The 26,623-nt window shown below is 43.1% G+C and overlaps 1 protein-coding gene and 1 long non-coding RNA gene across 3 annotated transcripts in view; one reads left to right on the top strand and one right to left on the bottom strand.

Annotated features, from left to right (window-relative positions):
• plcb1 (phospholipase C beta 1) overlaps positions 1–26,623 on the top strand; it is a 950,430-nt gene that overhangs the window by 633,576 nt on the left and 290,231 nt on the right. For both annotated transcript variants that reach the window (XM_073051321.1, XM_073051322.1), the window contains exons 6-7: positions 320–373; positions 1,716–1,791. In XM_073051321.1, coding sequence (XP_072907422.1) covers positions 320–373; positions 1,716–1,791 — 130 coding nt within the window. The remainder of the gene's footprint in view (positions 1–319; positions 374–1,715; positions 1,792–26,623) is intronic.
• LOC140730615 (uncharacterized) lies at positions 2,780–8,226 on the bottom strand. Its single transcript, XR_012099641.1, has 2 exons — positions 7,473–8,226; positions 2,780–3,380 (listed from the first exon to the last, which is right to left on the bottom strand). It is a non-coding gene; the product is annotated as an uncharacterized lncRNA (long non-coding RNA).

The following is a 26,623-nucleotide window of genomic DNA, read 5'->3' as shown; positions in this document are numbered from 1 at the left end:
GATTTCCAACCTTTGCAGACTTTCTTGTGTTTATGATTTTTGGGTTAGCTCAAGTTTGAACTCACCCAGGAGTGTGTTAAATAATTGAGTCTTAAGATAACAAAGATATAAATGAGGCATTCAGTAGTAATTTAAGCAAAATAAAAGGACAGAATAAGGTAGCATTATGGTGACCTCATTGGTATGCCTGATACAAGATCCAAAAGTTGACCAAGATTCAAAATCTGGGTTATGGTTTATGCATTGTGGTGACATTTGAATTTCAAAGAAGAATTGAAAGTGAATTGATGTCTCCAACAAATATTACTGTAATTTGCAGGTACACCAAGCTGAAGCTTCAAACAAGCCAGGAAGCCCGGATTCCTATCAAAAAGTAAGTGATTTCATCTAGCAATTTGGTCACATCAGACCATTTTAGAGTCTTATAAACAGCTATTTTATCAGGGGTCAGTCACTTGACACTCCTTCGGCTAGTTCACTTAATTGGTACATTGCCCACTGAATATATAGTATAGGCCATAGGAACCTTTAGGGTCACAGTTAAAATGCATTGTTTCCACTGTTTAAAAGTAATGGGTCAAATTGGCCTCAATATCTCAGTAGTTCTAGTTAGAAAACACTGATATTGATTTTGGCCATTTAAAAATAATCTTAGTATAAGGAATTGATTTGACCCATTGAGTCTATGTCAGCTGACAGACAATCACCCCCCCCCCCAATCCCATTCCCCCAGTAATTTCCATTTAACCAATTCTATCTCACCATGTGGAGTACCTTGTGATGACCTTTTAACCTGCCAAGCAGCATGACTTAGGATGGCTCAGGAAGCCAGAGGGTGGGGGGAAGGAAACCCACACAGCCACAGGAAGAACATCCAAACTTCGTACATTGTCGCAAATCAAGGTTGAACCTAAATTGCCCAAAGCTGTGAAATAGCAGAGCTTTCTGTTGTATCACTGTGCTGTCCTGGGCAGGTTGAGTATCTTTCAGCCGTCCATTTGCTGCTTTTTTTAAACACAAAATAAACTTCTTTCATACTAAAAACTATTTACATGTGTTAACCATTCAATGCCTTTTCATTCTTTACATTCATGGTCAATACTTCCCATACATTCATACACGTTAACAGCACTGCTGTCACTAATGTGGATCTCCTTTCCTTTGCCATTGGATAAGGTTGGGAGCTTTTATTGAGTCACACGTGATTGTCCTTCAGCATTTTGCTAACCCCTTCCCTGGGATGTGGTTGGTTTACATTTAACTGTTTAACTGGGCAATTGGTATCTAAACAGCATTAGCTGAGCATATGAGTCCAAATGAACGGAAGATAGTTAGGATCAGTGAAATATTATTCATAAAACTACAGCAAGACAATTTCAGCTTTGAATTTTTCTTTTGGAAATCAGAATCTATGTAACAGCGCATGACCAATCTTTTGTCAGTATAGTTGAACAGCAAAGATCCCTTTCTGTCTACAGAGCTACAGAAAAATTATCTCATGAAAATATTAGCGCTCTTCCTTGGAACCCTTAGTAATCTTGGAATACTTGTGCAGATCTTGACTTTATCAGATCAAATTAGTGGGATGTATTCAGCTGAACTGTATATTTACATAGGCGCCCAGGGGAGTTGTGCTTTCTTTAAATGATAGCCATATGGAATGCTTTATTAACACATTAATCACATGCTGTTTGAATCAATTTCTTTGTTTGCAGCATTTTTCGCTTGTTTTCTGCCGACCGAAAGAGAGTAGAAACTGCATTGGATGCTTGTGGACTTCCTTCAGGCAGGGTAAGTACCTTTGCTGTCAACCTCAGTATAATTCCACAACCATGGTCATAATACTGAAGGTAACAATGGACTGATTTTTGTTTGCTCTATCTGGCCTCTTGAATTATACTCTGGCGATCCTGCAACATCTGTTGCCTGTTTTCAGCAGAAACAATATTTTTTTTCTCATCTTGCAATCTTGTCTGCAGTGTCAAGCACTCACTACATGATACATTTTCTCAGCACCTGTAGAACTGAAGGAAATAACCCCTTGAAAATATACTATTAAATTAGTAAATGTCTTGTGAAAGAACGACAACATTGAAACTGAATTTTGTTTATGAACATCAAAAAACATAGTTGCCATTATTAAATTGATCTTTTCAGCATTCAAAGAGCATTTATTATCAAAGTGCATATATATCATCATATACAACCCTGAGGTTTGTTTACTTGGGGGCATACTCTGTAAATCCAAGAACAATAATAGAATTAATGAAACAAGGATGGACAAAAAAATGTGCAAAGGACAACAAACCATGCAAATACAAAAAAAAAGAAAAAATAAGTAAATAAGCAATAAATATCAAGACCATGAGATGAAGTACCCTTGGAAATGAGTCCATGGGTTGTGGGAGCTGTTCAGTGATGGGGCAAGTGAAGTTCAGTGAAGTTATCCCCTTTGGTTCAGGAGCCTGATGGTTGAGGGGTAATGACTGTTCCTGAGGCTCCTGTACCTTCTTCCTGATGCCAGCATTGCTGAGAGAGCATGACTTGGGTTTGGAGGGCTCCCTGATGATGGATGCTGCTGCCTTGTGACAGCCCTCTGTGTAGATGTGCTCAGTGGTGTGGAGGGCTTTACCTGTGATGGACTGGGCCATGTTCGCTACTTATTGCAGGATATTTTGTTCAAGGGTGTAAGAAGTGAAAGGGTTAAGGTTAGACATGCCCATTCTTCTCTGACTCCACCAAACTCTGCCCTTCCTTTTTCTTTCCTTTCACATATCCATTTTGTCTCAGGGCATGTACTTTCTCGTACACTCCAACTTCTCCCTTCTCCTTTTTCTTCTCTCACTGATCCACCGGGGTATCCCCTGTTCTTTCTCAGGGTATATTTTATTCCTCCCTCTTCACATTCCTCTTTTTCTTTTCCATAACATTGGTCATTTACATGTGAATGTGACACAAGGGCCCCGGGTCGTTCTTTTCCTTTCTCCAAAACTCGGTTCCTACACTTGTCACATTTCCCTTCTATTTTTCCCACATACAGAATTAAATATATTACAGTCAATAATGTAACAGTCCACATTGAGTTCATTTTTGTTGCCTTTTCAGTTTCACCACCAACGGTTCTTCACTGGGAACACAGGTCCACTCCGTGTGTCCCTCAGGCTTAACTGGTCCCTTTATTCTGGATGCGTGGGTCCACCCTTTCTCTTTTGTTCGTACGGCCGCCTCGGTGGTTAACAGGACCTGGAAAGGGCCTTCCCACTGTGGTTGTAACATCTCCGGCTTCCAGGTCCGTACCAGAACCCAATCTCCAGGCACGATCTGATGTAAAGCAAAGTCGAGCGGCGGAGTCTGGGCCAAGAGACCCTTCTTCCGCAGTTCTGCAAAGGAACGAGATAGTGCCAGTAAATAGTTCCTTATAAAAATATCACCCCCTTGTAGCGTGGGGTACCCTTCTACCTTATTCCAATACTGGAGTCCAAACAGCATTTCATAGGGGGAGATTCCTATATCCTTCCTGGGTGCTGTTCGGATTCTTAACAGGGCGATGGGGAGACACTTAGTCCAGGGTAACTTGGTTTCTAGCATTAATTTGGTCAATTGCGCCTTTAAGGTACTGTTCATCCTTTCCACCCGTCCCGAACTCTGGGGATGCCACGGGGTATGGTATTTCCATTGGATACTCAATGCATCACAAATCAACTGGTGCGTCTTGGAGGCAAAGTGTGTCCCTCTGTCCGAGTCTATGGACCCCATGATCCCATATCTGGGGATTATGTTTTCTAGTAGTATTCGGGCTACTGTAGGCGCATCGGCCTTTGTGGTCGGGTATGCTTCCACCCAGTGGGTAAAATGATCCACTATTACTAACAGGTACTTCCATCTCTGCACTGAGGGTAGTTCGGTAAAGTCGATCTGGACTCTATGGAACGGTATCATGGCCAGTGGCTGGCCACCTCTTGGAGTGGATCGCATCACTTTCTTGTTTATCCGCTGGCACGTCGGACATCCAGTTATCTCTTGCTGGGCCAGTGTGTATATTCCTTTGCATACATAGTCCCTCAGAATTGTGTCGCACATGGCCTGTACTCCCCAGTGGGTTTGATGGTGCAACTGTTGGAGGATGTTGCGGGTTACTTCCTTATTTAGTACCTGTCTCCCATCCGGGACCGTCCATTTACCATCAGTGTCTTTTCGGGCTCCTAGTTGGTTCATGCTATCAATCTCTATTTGGGTAAACATAGGTTGTTTAGTAAGTCCTTCCCTCACTGGTATCAAGGTCAGGAGTTGGATCGGGTCTTCAACGGCTGCTCGTTTGGCCTCCCCATCGGCTAGACGGTTCCCTACTGCTTCAGGTGTTGATCCTTTTTGGTGTCCGGGTACATGTACTACCGCAATCTCATTTGGTAGGGCCAGGGCTTCCAATGTCATACTTATCATTTGCTCGTGTGCCAGTCCCTTTCCTCTGGCCGTTATCAGTCCTCTTTCTTTCCATATCTTCCCAAAGGTATGTACTATCCCATAGGCGTACTTAGAGTCAGTGTATATTGTTCCGATCCTCTTCTCCAATATCCTCAGAGCCCTCTGGAGTGCGTATAATTCGCATGACTGGGCCGACCAGTTTCCCGGTAATCTCCCGGACTCCACTATTCTTTCAGTCTCTCCGTCAATGATGGCATATCCGCTGTGCCGTACTCCATCAATACATCGTGAGGATCCATCTATATACAATTCCTGTCCTTCTCCCAGGGGAACTTCCTGTAAGTCCTCCCGGCTCTTTGTTTGCAAGTCCAGCAATTCAATACAGTCGTGTTCTGACTCCTTTTCTTCTAGTCCTCCATAGAGGAACTGGGCTGGGTTGCAACTGGAATCCTTTGCGAAGTTTAGGTCTTCTCCGGTCATCAGTATAGTTTCGTACTTTAGAATGCGGGAGTCAGTGAGCCACCGATGTGCCTTCTGGGCTAGTAGGGTGCTGACCGAGTGGGGAGAATGCACTGTGATCTTCCCTCCAAAGGTTAGTTTCCGGGCTTCCTCTACCAATACCGCTGTCGCTGCCACTGCTTGGATACAGGTGGGCCATCCACGCGATACCGGGTCTAACATTTTTGACAGGAAAGCCACGGGTTGCCGCTTTCCTCCTCTTAGTTGGGTGAGTACCCCTTGGGCCATTCCTTCGGCATTGTTGACGTACAGCTGGAATGGTTTTTCCAGGGCTGGCAAGACTAACACCGGAGCACGGATCAATTGCCCCTTGATATAGTTGAATTACCGGCTGCAGCCCTTTTCTTCCTTCCATCGCAATGGGATACTGCTTCCTCCTTACTGGGCGACCGTCCGGTAGCAAGGTGATCTGTAGAGGGCTGATGTTCAATCCTCCCCTATTTCCCTCTCTATACCACACCTCGGGCTCTATTTTCTGGTCGTCCTCTTCTTTTAATGCGAATAATTTTACTATTATTTCTCCATTGTTCGGCACTGTTCCAATGCCCAGTTGCACTTGCAGGTCCCTTCCTAATAGGTTGAATCCTGCCGAGGGCAGCAGGAGAAGGTCTTGCCTTGTTGCCCTATCTTCATATCCGACTTCCACATTGTCCACAATGGACACTTGTATCGTTTTTCCTCCGATACCGGATACCTTCATTACTCTTGTTCCTGTTCGGGCGCCGGGAGGTATCTGGATTACACTGGATCTTTCAGCACCCGAATCTACCATAAAGGTTGTATCTGACCCTTGGGGACCTAATTTCAGATTTACCAGGGGTTCCTGTCGATAGTTTCTTCTCCCCAAGGGTAGGAACCCCCGACCCCCCTAGTCTTCGTCCTCCATCATGGCATATGACCTGACCTCTCGCCGATACTTAGGACATTCCCGTTTAAAATGTCCTTCCTCGTTACAGTGGAAGCATCTTAGAGTCCTTCGCGTTTTCCTTCCTGGTTCTTGGCCATTGCCTCGGTCTGACCACGTTCCCCTCTTTTCCCTGTTTTCTGTGGTTACTTGCCGTACTGTCTGAACCATTATCCTAGCGGTATTTTTCTGTTTCTCCTCGTCTCTTCTTACAAACACCTTCTGCGCTTCTCGCAGTAATTCACTCAAGGGTTTTGAATTCCAGTCCTCTATCTTCTCTAGCTTTTTCCGAATATCTGGCCAAGCTTTTGATACAAATTCTACCCTGATTAACTGTTGTCCCACCTCTGTCTCCGGGTCTACCCCCGCATATTGTTGCATATTTTTTCCGAATTCTATCCAGGAAGTCAGTTGGGGTCTCATCGGGGTTTTGATGACTTCCAAATGCCTTATTGAAATTATGACCCTTGGGGACCGCTTGTCTTATCCCCTTGATCAGGAATTCCCTCATATCCCTCATGTTTCCTCGTCCTTCAGGAGTCTGTTTGTTCCAGTTTGGCTCCGTGAGGGGAAACTTAGGTGCCCCTTCGGTAGTCTTTTCTTTCTCCCACATAACTATAGCCGCTTGTCTTATCATTTGTCTCTCTTGGGTTGAGAATAACGTCCCCATGATGGAATACATTTCATCCCAGGTGTATATATTAGGCCCGAGGAACTGATCCAACTGTTCAGCCAGTCCCATCGGATCTTCCAGGAGGTTCTTCATTTCTTTTTTAAAGGTTCTTACCTCAGTGCTGGTCAGGGGAACATTCACATACCCCGTTCCCCCATCAGGTCCACTCATCGGGACCCTCCCTTAAGGGGCATAACTTGGGCTCCTCTTCCTTTTTCACCCGTTGTCGTGTCCGGGAGCGCGTCATAATAAAGGGGGGTCCTGATTGTGGTGGATTCCCTTCCTCCCACTTCTTCCTTTCTTTTTCTAACCACTCATCGTATTCCTCTTTTCGTTTTTCTTCTTCTTCCGCCCATTCTTCCCGTTCTTTTTCCTTTTCAGCCTCCGCCTCCCGTGCCGGATCGTCCGGTTGGAGGGGGGCAGAGGGAGCCGCCTCCGGTTGTTCAGGCCGGGGCACGTAAGGCGGAGGTAAATGATTCAATACTTCCCAAGGAGGTTTCTCCTTGTTCTTTGTTTCCAATTTGTAACTTCTGGCTGAGTCTCCTGGCCCCGAAACCCAGCAAGAGGCGTATTCACTTTCTTCTTCTTTTACATTTGGCTTAGAGTTTACATATATGTTTAAGGCCTGTCTAACCCAATCCTCATCTGACCCAAATGGTGGCCACCATACCGAGGACCCTTTTATTGGCTGTTTGGACCATGATTTGCAATATTCTACCATTCTCTTTTTCTGCTTTCCCTTTGTTCGTCCATATCCCCATCCTGCAAACATTCTACCGAGGGGGCTATCAGGAGGTACCTTCGGGAACAAACCCGAACTCTCCGGCTCCTCTTCCTTTGAGCTTCCCCCTCCCATTATTCCCTTCCCGGCCCGGTTCTTTTTACTCTAGGTGTCGTCACACCTAGTTTACCCGGTCACACCCACCTAGATCTCAGTTAGCTAGTCTCACTTACCCGGTGTGCCGTAGAACCGTCTCCTTTCCTCCCTGCTTTGCCGCCTTGCGCTGTCCGGATCTCACTCGCTCAAGCCGTTTCAGACGACGAGCAAGGAATCAGGGACTGCCGAACTCGGCAGGGTGCACCTTCTCCGATGTCCTTCCTCTCGCCCTCCACGACCGGAGTGGGGATCCCGGACGAGACCCCCAGCTGTCAGAAATAACTCACACCATGAGTCTCAGCAAACTGCAAAGCGGCAAAGCTTTATTTTTCACGAGTCTGCAGAGTCGGACCCAAAACTGCTCCAGCAGTATTGAGCCCAGAGCATTACATTTCATTTCCTTTTATACAGTTTCAAGTAGGTTATCACGTGTCCCTCAGTTGCTGTATCATTCCTACAATTATTCATAGTCAGCTCCACTCTCCCCCTCCCCACAGGCTTGTACATTTCGGGGGTCACATACACATTTTCTCATATCCTCTGTCCTTGGAGTTAGCCATCCGCAGAGCCATGTCTGCCAAGTTTTCAAAACACTCATCGGCCTTGGAGTTAGCCACAAGAGTACAGCTTATCTCCATCTGTTTCATCCACCTCCGCTCTCAGCTCCTAGCTTAATGACTCCCTTTTAGTTCTTCATGATTACCACAAGGTACAGATTGTACCTATACAGTTTTGCAAGAATCTTATATCCTTATTTAGCAATGTGTCAGCATATGTTTTGTAAGCTTAGATCTTAGCACAGTCTAACCTTAACCCTTTCACTTCTTACAAAGGGCATTGGAGTTTCCATACCAGGGTGTGATGCTGCTAGTCAATATACTCTCCACTACATATCTATAGAAATGTGTCAGAGTTTTAGGTATCATGCTGATTTTTGAAAACTTGTAAGGAAGTATAGAGACGCTGCTATGCTTTCTTTGCAATTGCCAATGAAATGGCATCTGCTGTTGACCTGTTGTGCTGGTGAGCAAATTGGAGCCGATCCAATTCGCTTCTCAGGCAGGAATTTATGTGTCTCTTGAACTGTACTGTCAATTTTAGAATCAAAATGACATTTCCACTTCTTTGCACCTCACTGTGACACATTCAGATACAAGCGCCATAACAATTACTGCTCCAAGAATTGTTCAATTAGTATAAATATTTTCATTATGTTGAATTAGCAGGAGATTTATATAATTACTTAAGCTTTGCAATTATGGGAAATCTTATTAAAAGCAATTCAAATATTACTTTCTATCTGTTGTATGGTTCCATTTTATTCTTGGCATGTCTGTTGTGCAAAGAGGGATGTGGAGTAGATAAGAATTATTATTTATTCCATTGCACATGAGCAAGCTGATTTCATGGGCTTTAGTTACTGTAATGGGTTTCACTGAAACACTGTTGCGTTGAACTTCTAGAATGTCAGACCTCATCCAGCCACTAAATATGCATCAAAGGGTAGTCATTTTGTTGGATTTAACAGAGTGGACATAAAATCATGCCCGTGTGTTTAATATTCCTTCCAGTATTGAGCAAGCTAATGCACAGACCTTGTATTAACTTTTTTTTTGGTTCTTGTTTATGCTGTTTCAAAGTGAATCATCAGGAATGCACAAATTCATGAGGTCATAATGAGATAGATTGTGAGGTCAGATACTTGTCAATAAACTTATGGAAGTTAGAAGAAAAATCCTCGCAATCGTTCTAGCTATAGAAGATGGAAGCTGTGGCAGTGTACAGGCTTTTGGGCTTTTGTGTCTTCAGCCTGGTGAGAGGGGAGAGAAGAGAGAATATCTATTATTAGTGAGGTCTTTGATTATGCTTTAGCAAGGCAGTGAGAAATGTACATAAGGACATGGAGGGGAGTCTGGTTTCTATGATGTGCTGAGCTGTGCCCACAGCTCTCTGTAGTTCCTTGTGTTTATAGGCACAGCAGTTGCCATACCATAAGGCCATAAAATATAGGAGCTGAACTTGGCCATTTGGCCCATCAAGTCTGCTGCGCCATTTCATCATGGCTGATCCAATTTTCCTCTCAGCTCCAATCTCCTGCCTTCTCCTCATATCCCTTCATGCCCTGACCAATCCAGAATCTATCAATCTCTCTTAAGTATACATAAAGACCTGGCCTGCACAACTGGCTAAAGAAGTTCCTTCGCACCTCTATTCTAAGGCTATGTACTCTGGTCACACTCTCCCACCATAGGAAACATCCTCTCCAAATCCACTCTATCAAGGCATTTTACCATTCGATGGGTCTCAATGAGGTCATCCCTCATTCTTCTGAATTCCTTTTAATACATGCCCAGAGCAATCAAACGGTCTTCATATGACAAGCCATTCAATCACTTTCATGAACCTCTATTGAACCCCCTCTAGCTTCAGCACATCCTTTCTAAAATAAGGAGTCCAAAACTGCTCACAATACTCCAAGTGAGGCCTCACCAGTGTCTTATAAAGTCGCAACATTACATCCTTGCTTTTATATTCTAGTCCTCTTGAAATTATTGCTAACATCGCATTTGCCTTCCTCACCAGAGACTCAACCTACAAATTAATCTTTAGGGAATCCTGCACAAGGACTCCCAAATCCCTTTGCACCTCAAACCAAGCCATAATATATCTGGATAGGATGCTTTCTATAGTCCATCAATTTAAAAATTGGTAGGGTCGAAGGGGACATGCCAAATTTCTTTAGCATCCTGAAGATGTAGAGGCATCGATGAACTTCTTCTGGCTGTGGTGTCAATGTGGTAGGACAAGGACAGAGTACTCTGAAGTTCACTTCTTGGAACTTGAAGCTCGCAACCCAACACCATTGATTTAGACAGGACTGTGAGCACTGCACCCTCCCCTTCCTGCCGCCAATGACAAGCTCTTTTGTTTTGCTAACATTGAGTGAAAGGTTGTTGTTACGCCACCATGTTATACAGTTCACTATGCGGTATCATCTGCAAGCTTATAGGTGGAGTTAGAGCAAAATCCAGCCACACAGTCACGAATATCCAGGGATTAGAGTAGGGGCCTGAGGATGCAACACTGTGGGGTACCAGTGTTTAGAATAATCATGGCAGAGGTGTTACTGCCTGCCCTTACTGACTGCAATCTGTTGGTCAGAAAGTCAAGGATCTAGTTGAAAATGGATATGTTAAGTCCCAAGACCAGTGGTTTGGAGATGACAATCATAGTAATGAAGCTGGAGCTGTAGTCAATAAACAGTAGTCTGATGAAGGTGTCATTTTGTCTAGATGCTCCAAAGATGTTTGTTGAACTGTGAAGCTGATGTCTATTGTGAACCAGCTTTGGCAGTAGGTGAACTGCAGTGGGTTGTGGGTGTTTCAGAGACTGGAATTAATGCACGACATGACCAGCCTTTCAAAGCTCTTCATGATGATAAGTGTCAAAGCCACCAAACAGGAGTCATTGAGGCATGGTACCTTGTTTTCCTTTGGTACCTGGATGATAGTGGTCTTAAAGCAGGTGGGAATATCTGATTGAAGTAGAGGGAGGTGAAAAAAGTCTGATGATATCCCCACCAGCTGATCTGTACAGGATCTAAGGACATAGACAGGGAGATCCAGGGCAGATCACCCTGGAAGGCGGATCATGCATGGCCAATACCAATATTGTTGGCATTATCATACCAAACATTAGAGCAGTTGAAACTGCGGCAGATGCTGGGTCACAGCATTCTCATGGTCAGAACTCCTGCTGTTCAGAGTCAATCACTTGTTGGAATGAACTGAATTGCTTGAAACTGCCACCATATTAGTCCAAAAATGAGTTCAAACTGGGAACATCTTCCACATGTTATTTCTGACTGCAGAGAACCGTAAACATTTTGACTTTATCCTTTTGCACTCACTTACTAGACCCAACCTTTACTGAGGATAAGGAATCTTCTTCTCTCAGCATTTGCAGTATTGTCAACCAACATGCACATCTATTTGTGGGCACTGTAAGGCTTAGACCTGAATTCTAGTATGATGATCATATAGTTCTGTTTATAGTGTTTCAAGAAATTCTGCAGATGCTGGAAATCCAGAGCAACACACTCAAGATGCTGGAGGAACTCAACAGGTCAGGCAGCATTTATGGAGAGGAATAAATAGTAAATATTCTGGGATAAGACCCTCCTAATATACTCAGGACTCCTAATATACTCCTCACTGTATATTGGGATCTGATATCCATTGTATTGGTTCCCACAGCTTGAACAGTCAGCCATAGCTCATCCATCCCATTAGTATAAAAGGCTGCAAGTTTTCACTGAAGTTGTAAATGTCCTTTAAAATTGTAGTTTAATTAATATCTATGTTCTCGGTTTCCATTTGCTGAATATGTAATTTGCCTAGGTTCAAGTTTTAATTTTGACTTATTTTTTGAATTAATTTACCTAGGTTCATATTTTAATCTTGACTTAGGTTCATATTTTAATCTTGACTTATTTTTTGAATTACAGTATGTAGGTAAATATTTTACGACTGTTCTGAGCACATCTATTAATCAAACAACATAATTAAAAACAGAATATCTGGCTGCTGCCTCCGTGGTGTTAGTGGGAGCTTGTAGCATGTCCCTTGGCTGGCATACCTCCTGTGTTGTAAATTATTACATTTCAAAAATAATTCATCAACTCGGGAGCACACTGGACATCCGGAGATCGTGGAACAAGAATGACAATCTCTTATTTGCCTTGCATGAAATATAGACATAGAAACATAGAAATCTACAGCACATTACTGGCCCATTGTTGTGCTGACCATGTAACCTCCTCTAGAAACTGCCTAGAATTTCCCTACCACATAGCCCTCCATTTTTCTAAGCATGGGACGAGGAATCATTGGTAAAAATCAGACTTCCTTCATATGCAGCCTACACATGTCTCAAGCTATCTACATTCTGTATCTTAAAATGCTCTAATCTGAAATAAATCTAATATGCTTTTGAGTGACTTTATTTTTGCTGCTTTCAGTATTTCTCAAGGGAACATGGTTCCTGGATTAGTAATGTAGTGGAAGACATCACCAACAAAGAATAAAATGAAAGAATAGGCAAGGTAAATCATGATGAAGTGATTAATTGACCCCAAGGTTAAGTAGTAAAATTGAACAAGATTGTATTACTATTTATAGGTCTGGCTACCAATTACCTTATGCACTGTGTTGGTTGAATTTTATTTTCAAGGATGTGGTGATGTCAGTCATACCGGCTTGAATAATTTAACAGGGAACATTGCAAGCCCATATTTATCCACTCCATTGCAGTGAGAGAAGGCAATGAAGATATAAAAAGGCAGGCTTGATTTTAAGAGCTCAAAACTGATCACCGTTCATCCATGTATATAACCAGAACAGACCACACAGGAGAGTTTGCTCTGTTGATTTGTTTGTATCTCCAGTTGGAAAAACTATATTTCTTTTCATTTTAGTAAATTCAATAACTTACCCACCAGCATGCAGTTGCAGCTTCTTTCTCACCTGAGGTACTGCAGAAGGCATCCTGCAGCAAATACAGTGAGCGATGGGTCTAGTTTTGCCTAACTGGCCAGGTTACGCACAAATGTGAAACTTATTTGACTTGGCAGGAGGGGAAGTGGGCTGGTAACTGGATGTGTCAAAGGTGACTGAGGGGTGAATCTGTAGCTCTATAAATACAGGTTTTAACACTTCAGTTTGAGATTGGGTTCAAGTCCCATTCCAAGAAGTTGAACACAATAATCAAGGCCAGCCGATACACAATAGACTACAGATGCTGGAATCTGGAGCAACAAACAATCTGGTAGAGGGACTCTGAGTCAGGCAGTGGGGAATGGAATTGCTGACATTTTGGGTGAAAACTCTGTATCAGGACTCAGCAGTAGAAAAATAATTTCCTTGTACAGATACTTCCCAACCCATCAGATGTCTTCAGCAAATTGTCTGTTAACCAAGGCCAACAGTCCAGTGCACTACTCAGGGACAATGCTTTGCAAGAGATACTGTTTTCTGGATGACATATTAGATTGGGGCCTTGTTTGCTTTCTCAGGTGAATATAAAAGATGCAATGGTACTGCTTCAAAGGCGAGCACTGGAGTTTTCCCTAATGTCCATAGTTAACCCCAAGGAACTGAGTACAAAATTGGCTGTAACATTTCCTACATTGCCCTTCCCAAGTATGTCATTGAGTTTAGTGAGCACTAATATGTTAAATGTTCTGTAGAAATGCCTACCATCTGCCAAAGCAGTGTTGGACAATTAGAATGCATAAGTGACGTGATAGAGTCACAGCCTCCATTTTGTGGCATCGTGTTGGTCCTGGCATTCAGAAAGCAGACAATGTTTGTTTCCTCCTTCAGTGATACGGTGAGGCTGGAAGTTGTATACCGTATGGACAATCTCTAAAACTTGTGAGGACAATAGTATTCCTGATTAGCGTAGTAAGAATTGCAAATGAACAAGGTAGGAAAAATGTACTGTGTAATCAAGTGCAAAGGCAATTTTCTGCTCTGCCACACAGAACAAATTACCATTTTTGTTTTAAATTGCAGCCGGGGAAAGTAAGTCGTGTTAGACCATGATGATTACCTCAACAGCAGGAAGCTGTCCGGTTAGCACATCTTGGCAGCCCAGCCAAATAACAGACAGGTGGTGAATGAAGTAAAAATGGCTTTAGTTGAATCAAGACATGTGGAATGACTGTAAAACTGGCCTGAGTTAACAGCAAACACGAGGAAATCTGCTTTCCCTTCTCCAGCTCTGTATCACTTTCGCCAATCACCTTTCCAGCTCTTAGCTTCATCCCACCCCCTCCGGTCTTCTCCTATCATTTCGCGTTTCCCCCTCCCCCCACTACTTTCAAATCTCTTACTATCTTTCCTTTCGGTTAGTCCTGATGAAGGGTCTCGGCCCGAAACGTCAACAGCGCTTCTCACTATAGATGCTGCCTGGCCTGCTGTGTTCCACCAGCATTTTGTGTGTGTTGTTGTCTGAGTTAACAGGACTGGGCTGTGCTGAGCTGGAGGTTGCATCATCCGGTACCCTGCAGACATGAAGCAGGAAGTATTGTCTTGTACAACTCAGTCAAATTCTATTCAACATCAGTGGCATTTACAGTCACACCCTTAGCGCACCTTTCAGCATTGTACCCACCACGTAATGCAGGCTATTTACACATCACAAAATTACTGCTTAAGGCTATTTTAGAAGGATTTGGGTTATTGGCAGTAGTTCAATAGACTCAGTGCAGGAATTTACTTGACCTCTGGTTACAGTGTGCTTTTAGAAACACCAGGACTCATCCCAAACCAATGTTTCCCTTTTGTCATCGACATTTGTAATTGACAGAGAAAACGCTGTGGTTTGACCATTGCACTTGCTATTATAAAAGCTATTTAATCACATTTGCAGGAGTATTAGTGCCTTGAACAAGAAAGGGAAGACTGCCTGCCAGTGGAGAGAGAAGCTTCAACAAATGTTTACCCTGCAAACACTTAACCGGTATACTGCATACTTTACTGACTCAATTTTCATCAGCCTTTCATCAGTTCATTCAGGACAGTCGAACCTTGCTGGATTTTGTCCTGTCTTTGAAGCTATTGTGAAACTCTCATGTCACCTTGAATCTGAATGTTTATGCATGTTCTCCTTGGAAAGGCCGACATCAATCTGCATAATATGTTTTGCCAGTGGCTACATATCACCTGAACATTGAAGGAAGTTCTAATTCTCTCTCTTGATGAAAGAGATGGCACTATAGGCAAGGACAAAGATGGTGATTTGCATACAATTACTACCACTTTGTTCTTGGAAATAACATATATGAACCAGAGGGGGATAACTTCATTCACCTTCACTTACCCCATCTCTGAAATGTTCCATAACTTATGGACACACTTTCATGAACTCTTCATCTCATGTTCTCCATACTTATTGCTTATTTATTTATTCATTATTAATTTTTGCTTTTGTATTTGCAAAGTTTGTTGTCTTTTGCACATTGGTTGTTTGTCCGCCCTGTTGGATGTGGGATTTCACTGATTCTATTATGGATCTTGGATTTACTGAGTATGCCTACAAAAAAAAACAAATCTTGGGGTTGCTTATGGTGACATATATGTACTTTGCTAGTAAATCTACTTGGAACTTTGAACGTTGAGGTCACCTCTCCATCTGAATCTAGGTGTCGTTGTTGTACTGATACGTCTTGGCACACAGGTAAATGTAACCACTATAACCTCTTTAATTCAGTGATCGATGCACTTGCTCTCTTTTTGGATTGGTCCCCACATACACCCGGTTCTAATGAGGTTTAACCTTTTCATTTCTCTTGCTGTTAAAGGTTGCTCATTACTCACTGTGGGAATAAGACCTGTGAACCTGGGATCTCCACAAGGCAGAGCCACTTGAATTTTTGTCCCTTTTGTGGGATTTGGAAAGATGGCATATATATATTGCTTCTATGCAAAATGGAAGTAGTTAGTAAGGAAGGATGGTGAGCTTGCAGAAATCAAGCCTGTGAGCCCAACAACCAAGAAGTTAAATCATCCTGCCCATTTGATCAATTGAATTTGATTGGAGTAAAGAATTGGAACACTAAAAAAGACAACAAAGATGATGTAGAAGCCACCTATACACTGGAAGTTGTGGTAGAACAAAGGACCCTACAGAAAATCCTAGTAATTCTGGACAATGTTTCTCACCCTCTGCATGCCAACTTGGTTGAACAGAGGAGCACTTTTAGTAATAGACTAAGACAACTGTGCTAATCCAAAGTGTGCTATATGAGGTCGTTCTTACCCTTGGCCATTTGACTCTATAACGAGTCAACCTATAGCTGGGGAAGTGATGACACCCTCCTGGTAGACAGTTTGAGGTAACTTACTTTTTATTCTTTCTCTTTTAATATTTGTATATTTGTGAACTTGCAGTGCTACTGTGACACGGTAATTTCCTTTGGGATCAATAAAATCACTATCTAACCATCTAAACATCTTACTCTGAGTTGCGAAGGAAACTCTGAGTTGGGAAATGTATGATAATGCATTTTGGTAAAAGGAACATTAGTGCAGACTATTATCTAAATGGGGAGAAGGTTCACACATCAGAGGTGCAGAGAGTCTTAGGAGTCCTCATGCAAGACTCCCAGAAGGCTAATTTACAGGTTGAGTCTGTGGTAAAGAAGGCAAATGCAATGTTGGCATTTATTTCAAGGGGTATAGAATATAAAAACAAGGAGACAATGTTGAGCCTTCCTAAGACACTGGTCAGGCTGCACTTTGAGTATTGTCAACAAATTTGGGCCTCGTATCTCAGAAAGGATGTGTTGTCATTGGAGAGAGTCCAGAGGAGGTTCATGAGGATGATCCAAGGAATGAAAAGGTTAACATATAAGGAGCATTTGGTAGCTTTGGGCCTGTACTCATTGGAATTTAGAAGAATGTGGGGGTATCTCCTTGAAACCTACCGAATGTTGAAAGGACTAGATGGGGTGGATGTGGAGAGGATGTTTCCTATGGTGGGGTTATCCAGAATTAGATGGCACAGCCTCAAAATTGAGGGGCAATCCCTTAGAACGGAGGTAAGGAGGAATATTTTTACCAGAGAGTAGTAAATCTGTGGAAGGCTCTGCCACAGACTGTGGTGGAGGTCAAGTCCGTAGTTATATTCAAGGCGGAAGTTGATTGTTTCTTGATTGGTCAGGGCATCAAAGGATTTGGCGAGAAGGCAGGTGTATGGGGTTGAGTGGGATCCTGAATCAGCCATGATGGAATAGCAGAACAGACTTGATGGGCCAAATGGCCCAACTCTGCTCCTATGTCTTATGGTGTTAAGCCAGCATTTCTTACATACTCTGGCTCATGTATAATTCCAGCTTCATGATCTGCTTCTTGAAATGGCCAAGCAAGAACCCAATAGATCAAACTGCTTTCACACGATAGTGTAATGGTTAGCACAACGCTTTATAGTACTAATGACCCAGGTTTAATTTCATCCGGTGCCTGTAAGGTGTTTGTTTATTCTTCCCCGTGACTGTGTGGGTTTCCTCTGGGTGCTCCAGTTTCCTCCCACTGTCCAAACACGTACCAGTTGGTAGGTTAATTGGTCATTTTAAATTGTCCCGTGATCAGGCTAGGGTTAAATTGGGGGTTGCTGAGCAGCTTGGCTTAAAGGGTCAGAAGGGCCTATTCCACGCTGTATCTCAATAAATAAATAAAGATTAATATCAGTTGGATCACTCATCCGCAAAAAGACATTGAATCAAAACATGATAAAGCTGTCTCTGGGCTATGCACTGTCCTTATAACTAACCCCTCAGTACCTGTACCAAAGATGGGAAGTCAGTTAATCATCCCATTTATCATTCAAACTCCCCTACCTATTACCCCATCATCTACCTGTCACTGTGTGCCCTCCCTCCCTCCCCTATTTCGACATGTTTAAACACTTAACGCTTAACTGAAATCATTTACTTAAAGTCTGAATCTGGATCCAGCCAGTCTCTGCACTTGTGCCTCCGTTGAGCCTGTTCAGCAAGGAGAGTGATCATCTCAGAGTGACCAGGCCACAGGCAGCGTAAGTTTTCTGGGCAGCCTGGGGTAATAATACCCCTGTGCATGGAATTTTCTACACTCATCTGAGAAGCTAAATATTGACCAGACAATAGAGACTGATTACTGCCATAGTCATCTACGCTGGTACTATCGAATCATGTAGCTAGCAGTATAGTTAAAGGATAAACAGTGACACTGGTGTCTGTCTTTCATCCATCAGCTGTTACCTAATGGACAGTATTTCTGTTTCTAACTCAGGAGGCTGATTTTTAAAGTCGCACTCTTGAAATTACAGGCTAATTCAGGCTGAAGGTAGAGGTGAAGCACTCAGTAGAGTACAATAGTTATGGAACAGGAATTATACCAACCTTGATCACTGGGCACTGCAGAGAGCGGTACGGACAGCCCAGTGCATCTGTGGATGTGAACTCCCCTCCATTGAGGACATTTACAGCAGCAGGTCTGTAAAGAAGGCCTGGAAGATTATCGGGGACACCAGTCACCCCGACCATAAACTGATTCAGCTGCTTCTGTCTGGCAAACGCTAGCGCAGCATTAAAGCCATGGCCAACAGTCTACGGAACAGCTTCTTTCTACAAGACTTTTAAATTCACATGTTCGTACATTGTGACAGAGTCAGAACGCAAAGATTTTTACTACCTCACATTGTGGGATGGATGTAAGATTTTAATAAATTCTAAATTCAATGTGCCATCATTGGGGTGAAACACAAGACCATCTGAAGATATATTACCTGGAGTTTAAAAGGCGAAGGCATGATTTATTAGGGTAAACCAAAGTATTTAATTACTTACTAGGAATTTTAAATGGTGGCAGCGTCAAAAACTTCAGTTTTTTCAGGAGCGAGATTTGGAAGTGTGATAGACATTTCAAGCTCCTTAAAGAGCAATTTACATTAGGTAAACTGTTGGTATTCAATGTGACATTACTTTTCTTATCCAAAAATGGAAAATAATGGAAATGGAAATACTTAGCAGGTCAAGCTGGATTTAAACATTTCAGATCAATAACCTGACAGTAGATCTGAGAAAAGTTAATATAGAACAAGTTTTAAGTTTCAGATGATGTGAAACCAGTAAGTAATTTTGTAGCAGATCACCAAGATCTGATTGAATGTTGGAACAGCTAAATGGCCTTTTGTTACTTTGTACCTGGAAGCTGAGTGTAACTGAGCCCACGGGAAATTGTTCAGTGACCAGCAATGTGTTGACTTGGTCAATATGAAGCACTTGACTTCAGGAGTGAAAATCTTTATTGCTGCTCCGTAAAAGGGTTTGTTGGAGTTTACCATTAACAAGTCAAGTCACTTCTTATTGTCATTTTGACCATAATTGCTGGTACAGTACACAGTAAAAACAAGACAACGTTTTTCAGGACCATGGTGCAACATGAAACAATGCAAAAATTACACTGAACTACGTAAAACAACACAAAAGACTACACTAGACCACAGACCTACCCAGGACTGCATAAAGTGCACAAAACAGTGCAGGCATTACAATAAATAATAAACAAGACAACAGGCACAATAGAGGGCAGTAAATTGGTGTCAGACCAGACTCTGGGTACAAACAGTACTGCATTGGTTCTAAAGTACTTGATGACAGGAAAAGTATAAACTTTCAAGCAAACCCTTTATTACATTGGCAACCTTTATCTTCATGATGCAAGACATGCAGGTATGCTGATTTTAATGGTTTTGAGATAATGAAAACTTTCCGAGCCGAGACTAAAACAGAAGAAAGCTGTTACACTTGCTCTAATTAAACTTTACCTTTTCCAAAAAAAAAAGCTGGGCTTGGTTCTGAGGGTTCTCTTAGCGTTCCAGACTGAACTCGCTTCATCAAACTGCTAGCGTTTTCCTCCCACGTTTCAATTACAGGTTTCACTTATGGAAACAGCAGCTAAAGCACTGCAGCAGTGAAAAGTTAATGCATCACTTGTGTCAATTTAACTGATGAAGGACTCTGTTTGCAAAACCTTTGCACCTCATTACAAAAAAAAAGCACAAATCATAAAGTAGTTCAGTAACAGGTGCAACATTTTCATGTAGTTATAAGTAATTAATGGCATGGGTTTTAAATGCATTTAATTGCTATATTTTTAATTTTAAAGAGATTGTGGATTTATGACATTTTCTGTGAAAGGATCGTACGTGTAACAGAAAGGGTTTAAACAATCCATTCAAGTGACTGAGCTTGTAAATGTTGGAAGAAATTGACAATCTCTTGCTTGATGCACTGCATGTGTGCAGCCAAATTGTCCCCACTTCAATATAAATTGGCATCGCTATTGATAAACAAAAAAAAATTAAATCAAATATTTTGCATTGCATGAGCCAATTAGCAAAGACATTAGAGAAAGTCAAGAGAAGATTTATGAGTCTGGTTCCTGGAATGATAAACGGCAGTGACAAGGGTAGATTGGACAGTCTGGGGAGAAAATTGATGCAAGTTGGTAATCTGATGAGGTGTTTGTACCAAGTGGACAGTGTGGAGCTGTTGTCATTAGTGGAAGTCTGGAGGTCACAAGTATAGCTGTGAGACATACAGATCATGATGCCATCAAGGCCACGGGCCCATCTTGCATGTGACAGTAATCTAATTTGACCCACTCTTTGCCAGTTGTCTGCAATTTTGAAATTTCAAGTGCAACCATTTCCTTTTTGAAAATTTCTTGAGTCTATTTCCTTGCTCCTGTAAGGATAGAATTGAACGTTGCTACTCCTGCTTATCAACAAGGTTACAAGGAAGGCATAGAATCAAGGAGTACAAAAATAAGCCATTTTGCCCTTTGTATCTAGAATGGTTCACTTGAAAGAATTGCTCATTCAGTCCTTTTCCCTAGTTCTTTGCCCACAGCCCAGCAATTTTCTTTCTGTTTGCCTATCTGCATATTAAAAGCCTTGCTGTACCTGGGCAATAGTCATACCTATGTCAGCCTGCTATTTATTGAGTACAGCTCAGCATTTAACACCATCATACCCTCAGTTCTAATCAATAAGCTCCAGAATCTGGGCCTATGTGCCTCCCTCTGCAACTGCATCCTTGACTTTCTCACCAGGAGACCACAGTCAGCGCAGATCGGAAATATATCTCCTCCTCACCAAGAATCAACACTGGCGCGCCTTGAGGATGCGTGCTTAGTTCACTGCTCAGTTCCACTGCTCTACATTGTGTGGCTACTCATGGCTCAATCACCATCTATAAATTTTCCAAAGACACAACTTTTGTTGGCAGAGTTTCAGATGGTGATAAGGAGATGTAGAGAAACGAGATACGAAGGTCAGCTGGTTGAGCGGTGTTGCAACATCAACCTTGCCCTCAAAGTTGTTAAGACCAACCAAATGATTGTGGACTTCAGGAAGGGGAATTTGAGGGAACACACACCAGTCCTCATTGAAGGATCAGTAGTGGAAAGGGTGAGCAGCTTCAAATTCCTGTGTGCCAACATTTCTGAGGATCTATCGTGGGCCTAACATATTGATGAAATTACAAAGAAGGCATGACAGCGGCTATGCTTCATTGTGAGTTTGAGGAGACTTGGTATGTCATCAAAGACTCTTGCAGGTTTCTGTAGACTACTGTGGAAAGCATTCTAACTGGTTGCATCACTGTCTGGTATGGAGGGACCACTGTGCAGGATCAGAAAAAATCGCAGAAGATTGTAAACTCAGCCAGCTCCATCATGGGCACTAGTCTCCTCGGCATCCAGGACACCTTCAGATGGCGATACCTCAAAGAGGCGGCATCCATCGTCAAGGACCTGCGCTATTCTCACTGCTACATCAAGGATGAAGTACAGGAGTCTGAAGACACACTCTCAATATTTTAGGAACAGCTTCTTCCCCTCCATCATCAGATCTCTGAATGGACAAAGAACCCATGAACAACTACCTCACTGTTTCTGTTTTGCTCTTTTGGCACTACTTGTTTTTATATATATATACACACACACACTTTAATTTATAGATTTTTGTTATATATAGCAATGCTCTGCTGCCACAAAACAACAAATTTCTTGACATCACACACAAAATGCTGGTGGAACACAGCAGGCCAGGCAGGATCTATAGGGAGAAACGCTGTCGACATTTCGGGCCGAGACCCTTCGTCAAGACTAACCGAAAGGAAAGATAGTAAGAGATTTGAAAGTAGTGGGGGGAGGGGGAAATGCGAAATGATAGGAGAAGACCGGAGGGGGTGGGATGAAGCTAAGAGCTGGAAAGTGATTGGCGAAAGCGAAAGAGCTGGAGAAGGGAAAGGATCATGAGACGGGAGGCCTCAGGAGAAAGAAAGGAGTGGGGGGAGCACCAGAGGGAGATGGAGAACAGGCAAACAACTAAATATGTCAGGGATGGGGTAAGAAGGGGAGGAGGGGCATTAACGGAAGTTAGAGAAGTCAATGTTCATGCCATCAGGTTGGAGGCTACCCAGCCGGTATATAAGGTGTTGTTCCTCCAACCTGAGTTTGGATTCATTTTGACAGTAGAGGAGGCCATGGATAGGCATATCAGAATGGGAATGGGACATGGAATTAAAATGTGTGGCCACTGGGAGATCCTGCTTTCTCCGGCGGACCAAGCGTAGGTGTTCAGCGAAACGGTCTCCCCGTCTGCGTCGGGTCTCACCAATATATAAAAGGCCACACCGGGAGCACCGGATGCAGTATACCACACCAGCTGACTCACAGGTGAAGTGTCGCCTCACCTGGAAGGACTGTCTGGGGCCCTGAATGGTGGTGAGGGAGGAAGTGTAAGGGCAAGTGTAGCACTTGTTCCATTTACAAGGATAAGTGTTGGGAGGGAGATCGGTGAGAAGGGATGGGGGGGACGAGTGGACAAGGGAGTCGCGTAGGGAGCGATCCCTGTGAAAAGCAGAAAGGGGGGGGAGGGAAAAATGTGTTTGGTAGTGGGATCCCGTTGGAGGTGGCGGAAGTTACGGAGAATTATACGTTGAACCTGGAGGCTGGTGGAGTGGTAGGTAAGGACAAGGGGAACCCTATCCCGAGTGGGGTGGCGGTGGATGGGGTGAGGGCAGACGTGCGGGAAATGGGAGGGATGTGTTTAAGAGCAGAGTTGATGGTGGACAAAGGGAAGCCCCTTTGTTTAAAAAAGGAAGACATCTCCTTCATCCTGGAATGAAAAGCCTCATCCTGAGAGCAGATGCGGCGGAGACAGAGGAATTGTGAGAAGGGGATAGCCTTTTTGCAAGAGACAGTAGATATCCCCCTCTTTTTCTTCGCTACATCGACGACTGCATTGGCGCTGCCTCTTGCACACATGCTGAGCTCGTCGACTTCATTAACTTTGCCTCCAACTTTCACCCTGCCCTCAAATTTACCTGGTCCATTTCTGACACCTCCCTCCCCTTTCTTGATCTTTCTACTATCTACTGTCGGCCTATCTACTGATATCTACTATAAGCCTACAGACTCTCACAGCTACCTGGACTATTCCTCTTCCCATCCTGTCTCTTGCAAAATGGCTATCCCCTTCTCACAATTCCTCTGTAAACGGAACAAGTGCTACACCTGCCCTTACACTTCCTCCCTCATCACCATTCAGGGCCCCAGACCGTCCTTCCAGGTGAGGCGACACTTCACCTGTGAGTCGGCTGGTGTTGTATACTGCATCTGGTGCTCCCGGTGTGGCCTTTTATATATTGGTGAGACCCGACGCAGACTGGGAGACCGTTTCGCTTAACACCTACACTCGGTCTGCCAGAAAAAGCAGGATCTCCCAGTGGCCACACATTTTAATTCCACGTCCCATTCCCATTCTGATATGTCTATCCATGGCCTCCTCTATTGTCAAAATGAATCCAAACTCAGGTTGGAGGAACAACACCTTATATACCGGCTGGGTAGCTTCCAACCTGATGGCATGAACATTGACTTCTCTAACTTCTGTTAATGCCCCTCCTCCCCTTCTTACCCCATCCCTGACATATTTAGTTGTTTGCCTGTTCTCCATCTCCCACTGGTGCTCCCCCCCCCCTTCTTTCTCCTGAGGCCTCCCGTCCCATGATCCTTTCCCTTCTCCAGCTCTGTATCACTTTCGCCAATCACCTTTCCAGCTCTTAGCTTCATCCCACCCCCTCCGGTCTTCTCCTATCATTTCGCATTTCCCCCTCCCCCCACTACTTTCAAGTCTCTTACTATCTTTCCTTTCGGTTAGTCTTGACGAAGGGTCTCGGCCCGAAATGTCGACAGCGTTTCTCCCTATAGATCCTGCCTGGCCTGCTGTGTTCCACCAGCATTTTGTGTGTGTTGTTGTTTGAATTTCTAGCATCTGCTGATTTCCTCGTGTTTGCTCTTTAAATTTCTTGACATGCCAGTGATATTAAACTTGAATCTGATTCTGCTATAGAATCTGTTTCTAACTTATTTTAGATAGATAGATAGATAGATACTTTATTCATCCCCATGGGATGCATTCCAATGCATTCCGGATTATTATACTACTTAGCACAATTAAAATTCTCCATAATTTTTCTCATTGTTTTTGCCAATCACCTGAAGCAGATGTGTGTGTGTGTGTGTGTGTGTTTTTACTTAAATAACAATTCATTGATAAATAGGACCCTTTTTGTTGACATTCCAAAGCCCTCCAGATTTCGAACTTTTAGCTTGTCACTTAACTTTCCTCGCTAAGATGTCTCTCGCCTATCATTTAACACCTCAATACCACCCGTAAGAAACGTTGTCAGGAAATGGCAAAAAGGAACCAAATTTTCATTTAGAATTCCAGTTAAAGCTACTTTCACAATGTGTTTTTTTTACAAAAAATGGCTTACAATCAGTTGATGAGGAAATTGGCAAGATACCATCGCAAATGCCATGATGGTATCTTTGTGATGGTAAGATTAACATCTGATTATTTTGGCGTAACCTTCTTTCATAGCCACATAAGAAACTTGCCATATAGGACTTTACCATTCAACTATGGGTTCCTCCCTAAACAATTAATCTACCTATAAATTATCCTCTATGCCACTGTGCATTCTCTTTTATGTTTTTAGAAACTCATTCTTTCATATTTTGATGATCTTTCCAGATTCAATTAATATTTGTCATTTGCCAGAAATGTTTTGTGACCTGCAGATGTTTTAGTTTTCTGAATTATTGAACACTTAGATCCCATGTCAAAAGCTGAATCTAACAATAACAATAGAATAATGCAAAGTTTTAGAAAACATAGAAACATAGTAAACCTACAGCACAATACAGGCCCTTCAGCCCACAAAACTGTGCCGAACATTTCCTTTACCTTAGAAATTACCTAGGGTTACCCATGGCCCTCTACTAAGCTCCATGTACCTGTCCAGGAATCTGTTAGAAGACCCTGTCATATCCACCTCCACCACTTTGCCGGCTGACAATTCTACACACTCACCACTCTCTGTGTAAAAAAAACTTACCCCTGACATCTCCTCTGTATCTACTTCCAGGCATCTTAAAACTGTGCCCTCTCATGCTAGCCATTTCAGCACTGGGGAAAAAAACCTCTGACTATTCACACGATCAAGGTCACCTCTCATCCTCCGTCACTCCAAGGAGAAAAGGCTGAGTTCACTCAACCTATTCTCATAAGGCATGCTCCCCAATCCAGGCAACATCCTTGTAAATCTCCTCTGCACCCTTTCTATAGTTTCCACATCCTTCCTGTAGTGAGGCGACCAGAATTGAGCACAGTACTCCAAGTGGGGTCTGACCAGGGTCCAAGATAGCTGCAACATTACCTCTCAGCTCCTAAAACTAAATCCCACTCTTGATGAAGACCAGTGCACTGTATGCCTTCTTAACCACAGAGTCAACCTGCACAGCGGCTTTGAGTGTCCTATGGACTTGGACCCCAAGATCCCTCTGATCCTCCACCCTGCCAAGAGTCTTACCTTTAATACTATATTCTGCCATCATACTTGACCTACCAAAATGAACCACCTCACACTTATCTGGGTTGAACTCCATCTGCCACTTCTCAGCCCAGTTTTGCATCCTATAAATGTCCTGCTGTAACCTCTGACAGCCCTCCACACTATCCACAACACCCCCAACCTTTGTGTCATCAGCAAATTTACTAACCCATCCCTTCACTTCTTCATCCAGGTCATTTATAAAAATCATGAAGAGCAGGGGTCCCAGAACAGATTCCTGAGGCACACCACTGGTCATTGGCCTCCATGCAGAATATGACCCGTCTACAACCACTCTTTGCCTTCTGTGGGCAAGCCAGTTCTGGAACCACAAAGCAATGTCCCCTTGGATCCCATGCCTCCTTACTTTCTCAATGAGCCTTGCATGGGGTACCTTATCAAATGCCTTGCTGAAATCCATATACACTACATCTACTGCTGTACCTTCATCAATGTGTTGAGTCACATCCTGAAAAAATTCAATCAGGCTTGTACGTCATGACCTGCCTTTGACAAAGCCATGCTGACTATTCCTAATCATACTATGCCTCTCCAAATGTTCATAAATCTTGCCTCTCAGCATCTTCTCCATCAACTTACCAACCACGGAAGTAAGACTCACTGGTCTATAATTTCCTGGGCTATCTCTACACCCTTTCTTGAGTAATGGAACAATATCAGCAACCCTCCAATCCTCCAGAACCTCTCCCATTC

The sequence above is a fragment of the Hemitrygon akajei genome, chromosome 7 (assembly GCF_048418815.1).
Source record: "Hemitrygon akajei chromosome 7, sHemAka1.3, whole genome shotgun sequence".
NCBI classification, from domain to species: domain Eukaryota; kingdom Metazoa; phylum Chordata; class Chondrichthyes; order Myliobatiformes; family Dasyatidae; genus Hemitrygon; species Hemitrygon akajei.
This window is presented reverse-complemented; position numbering and strand designations above follow the sequence as displayed.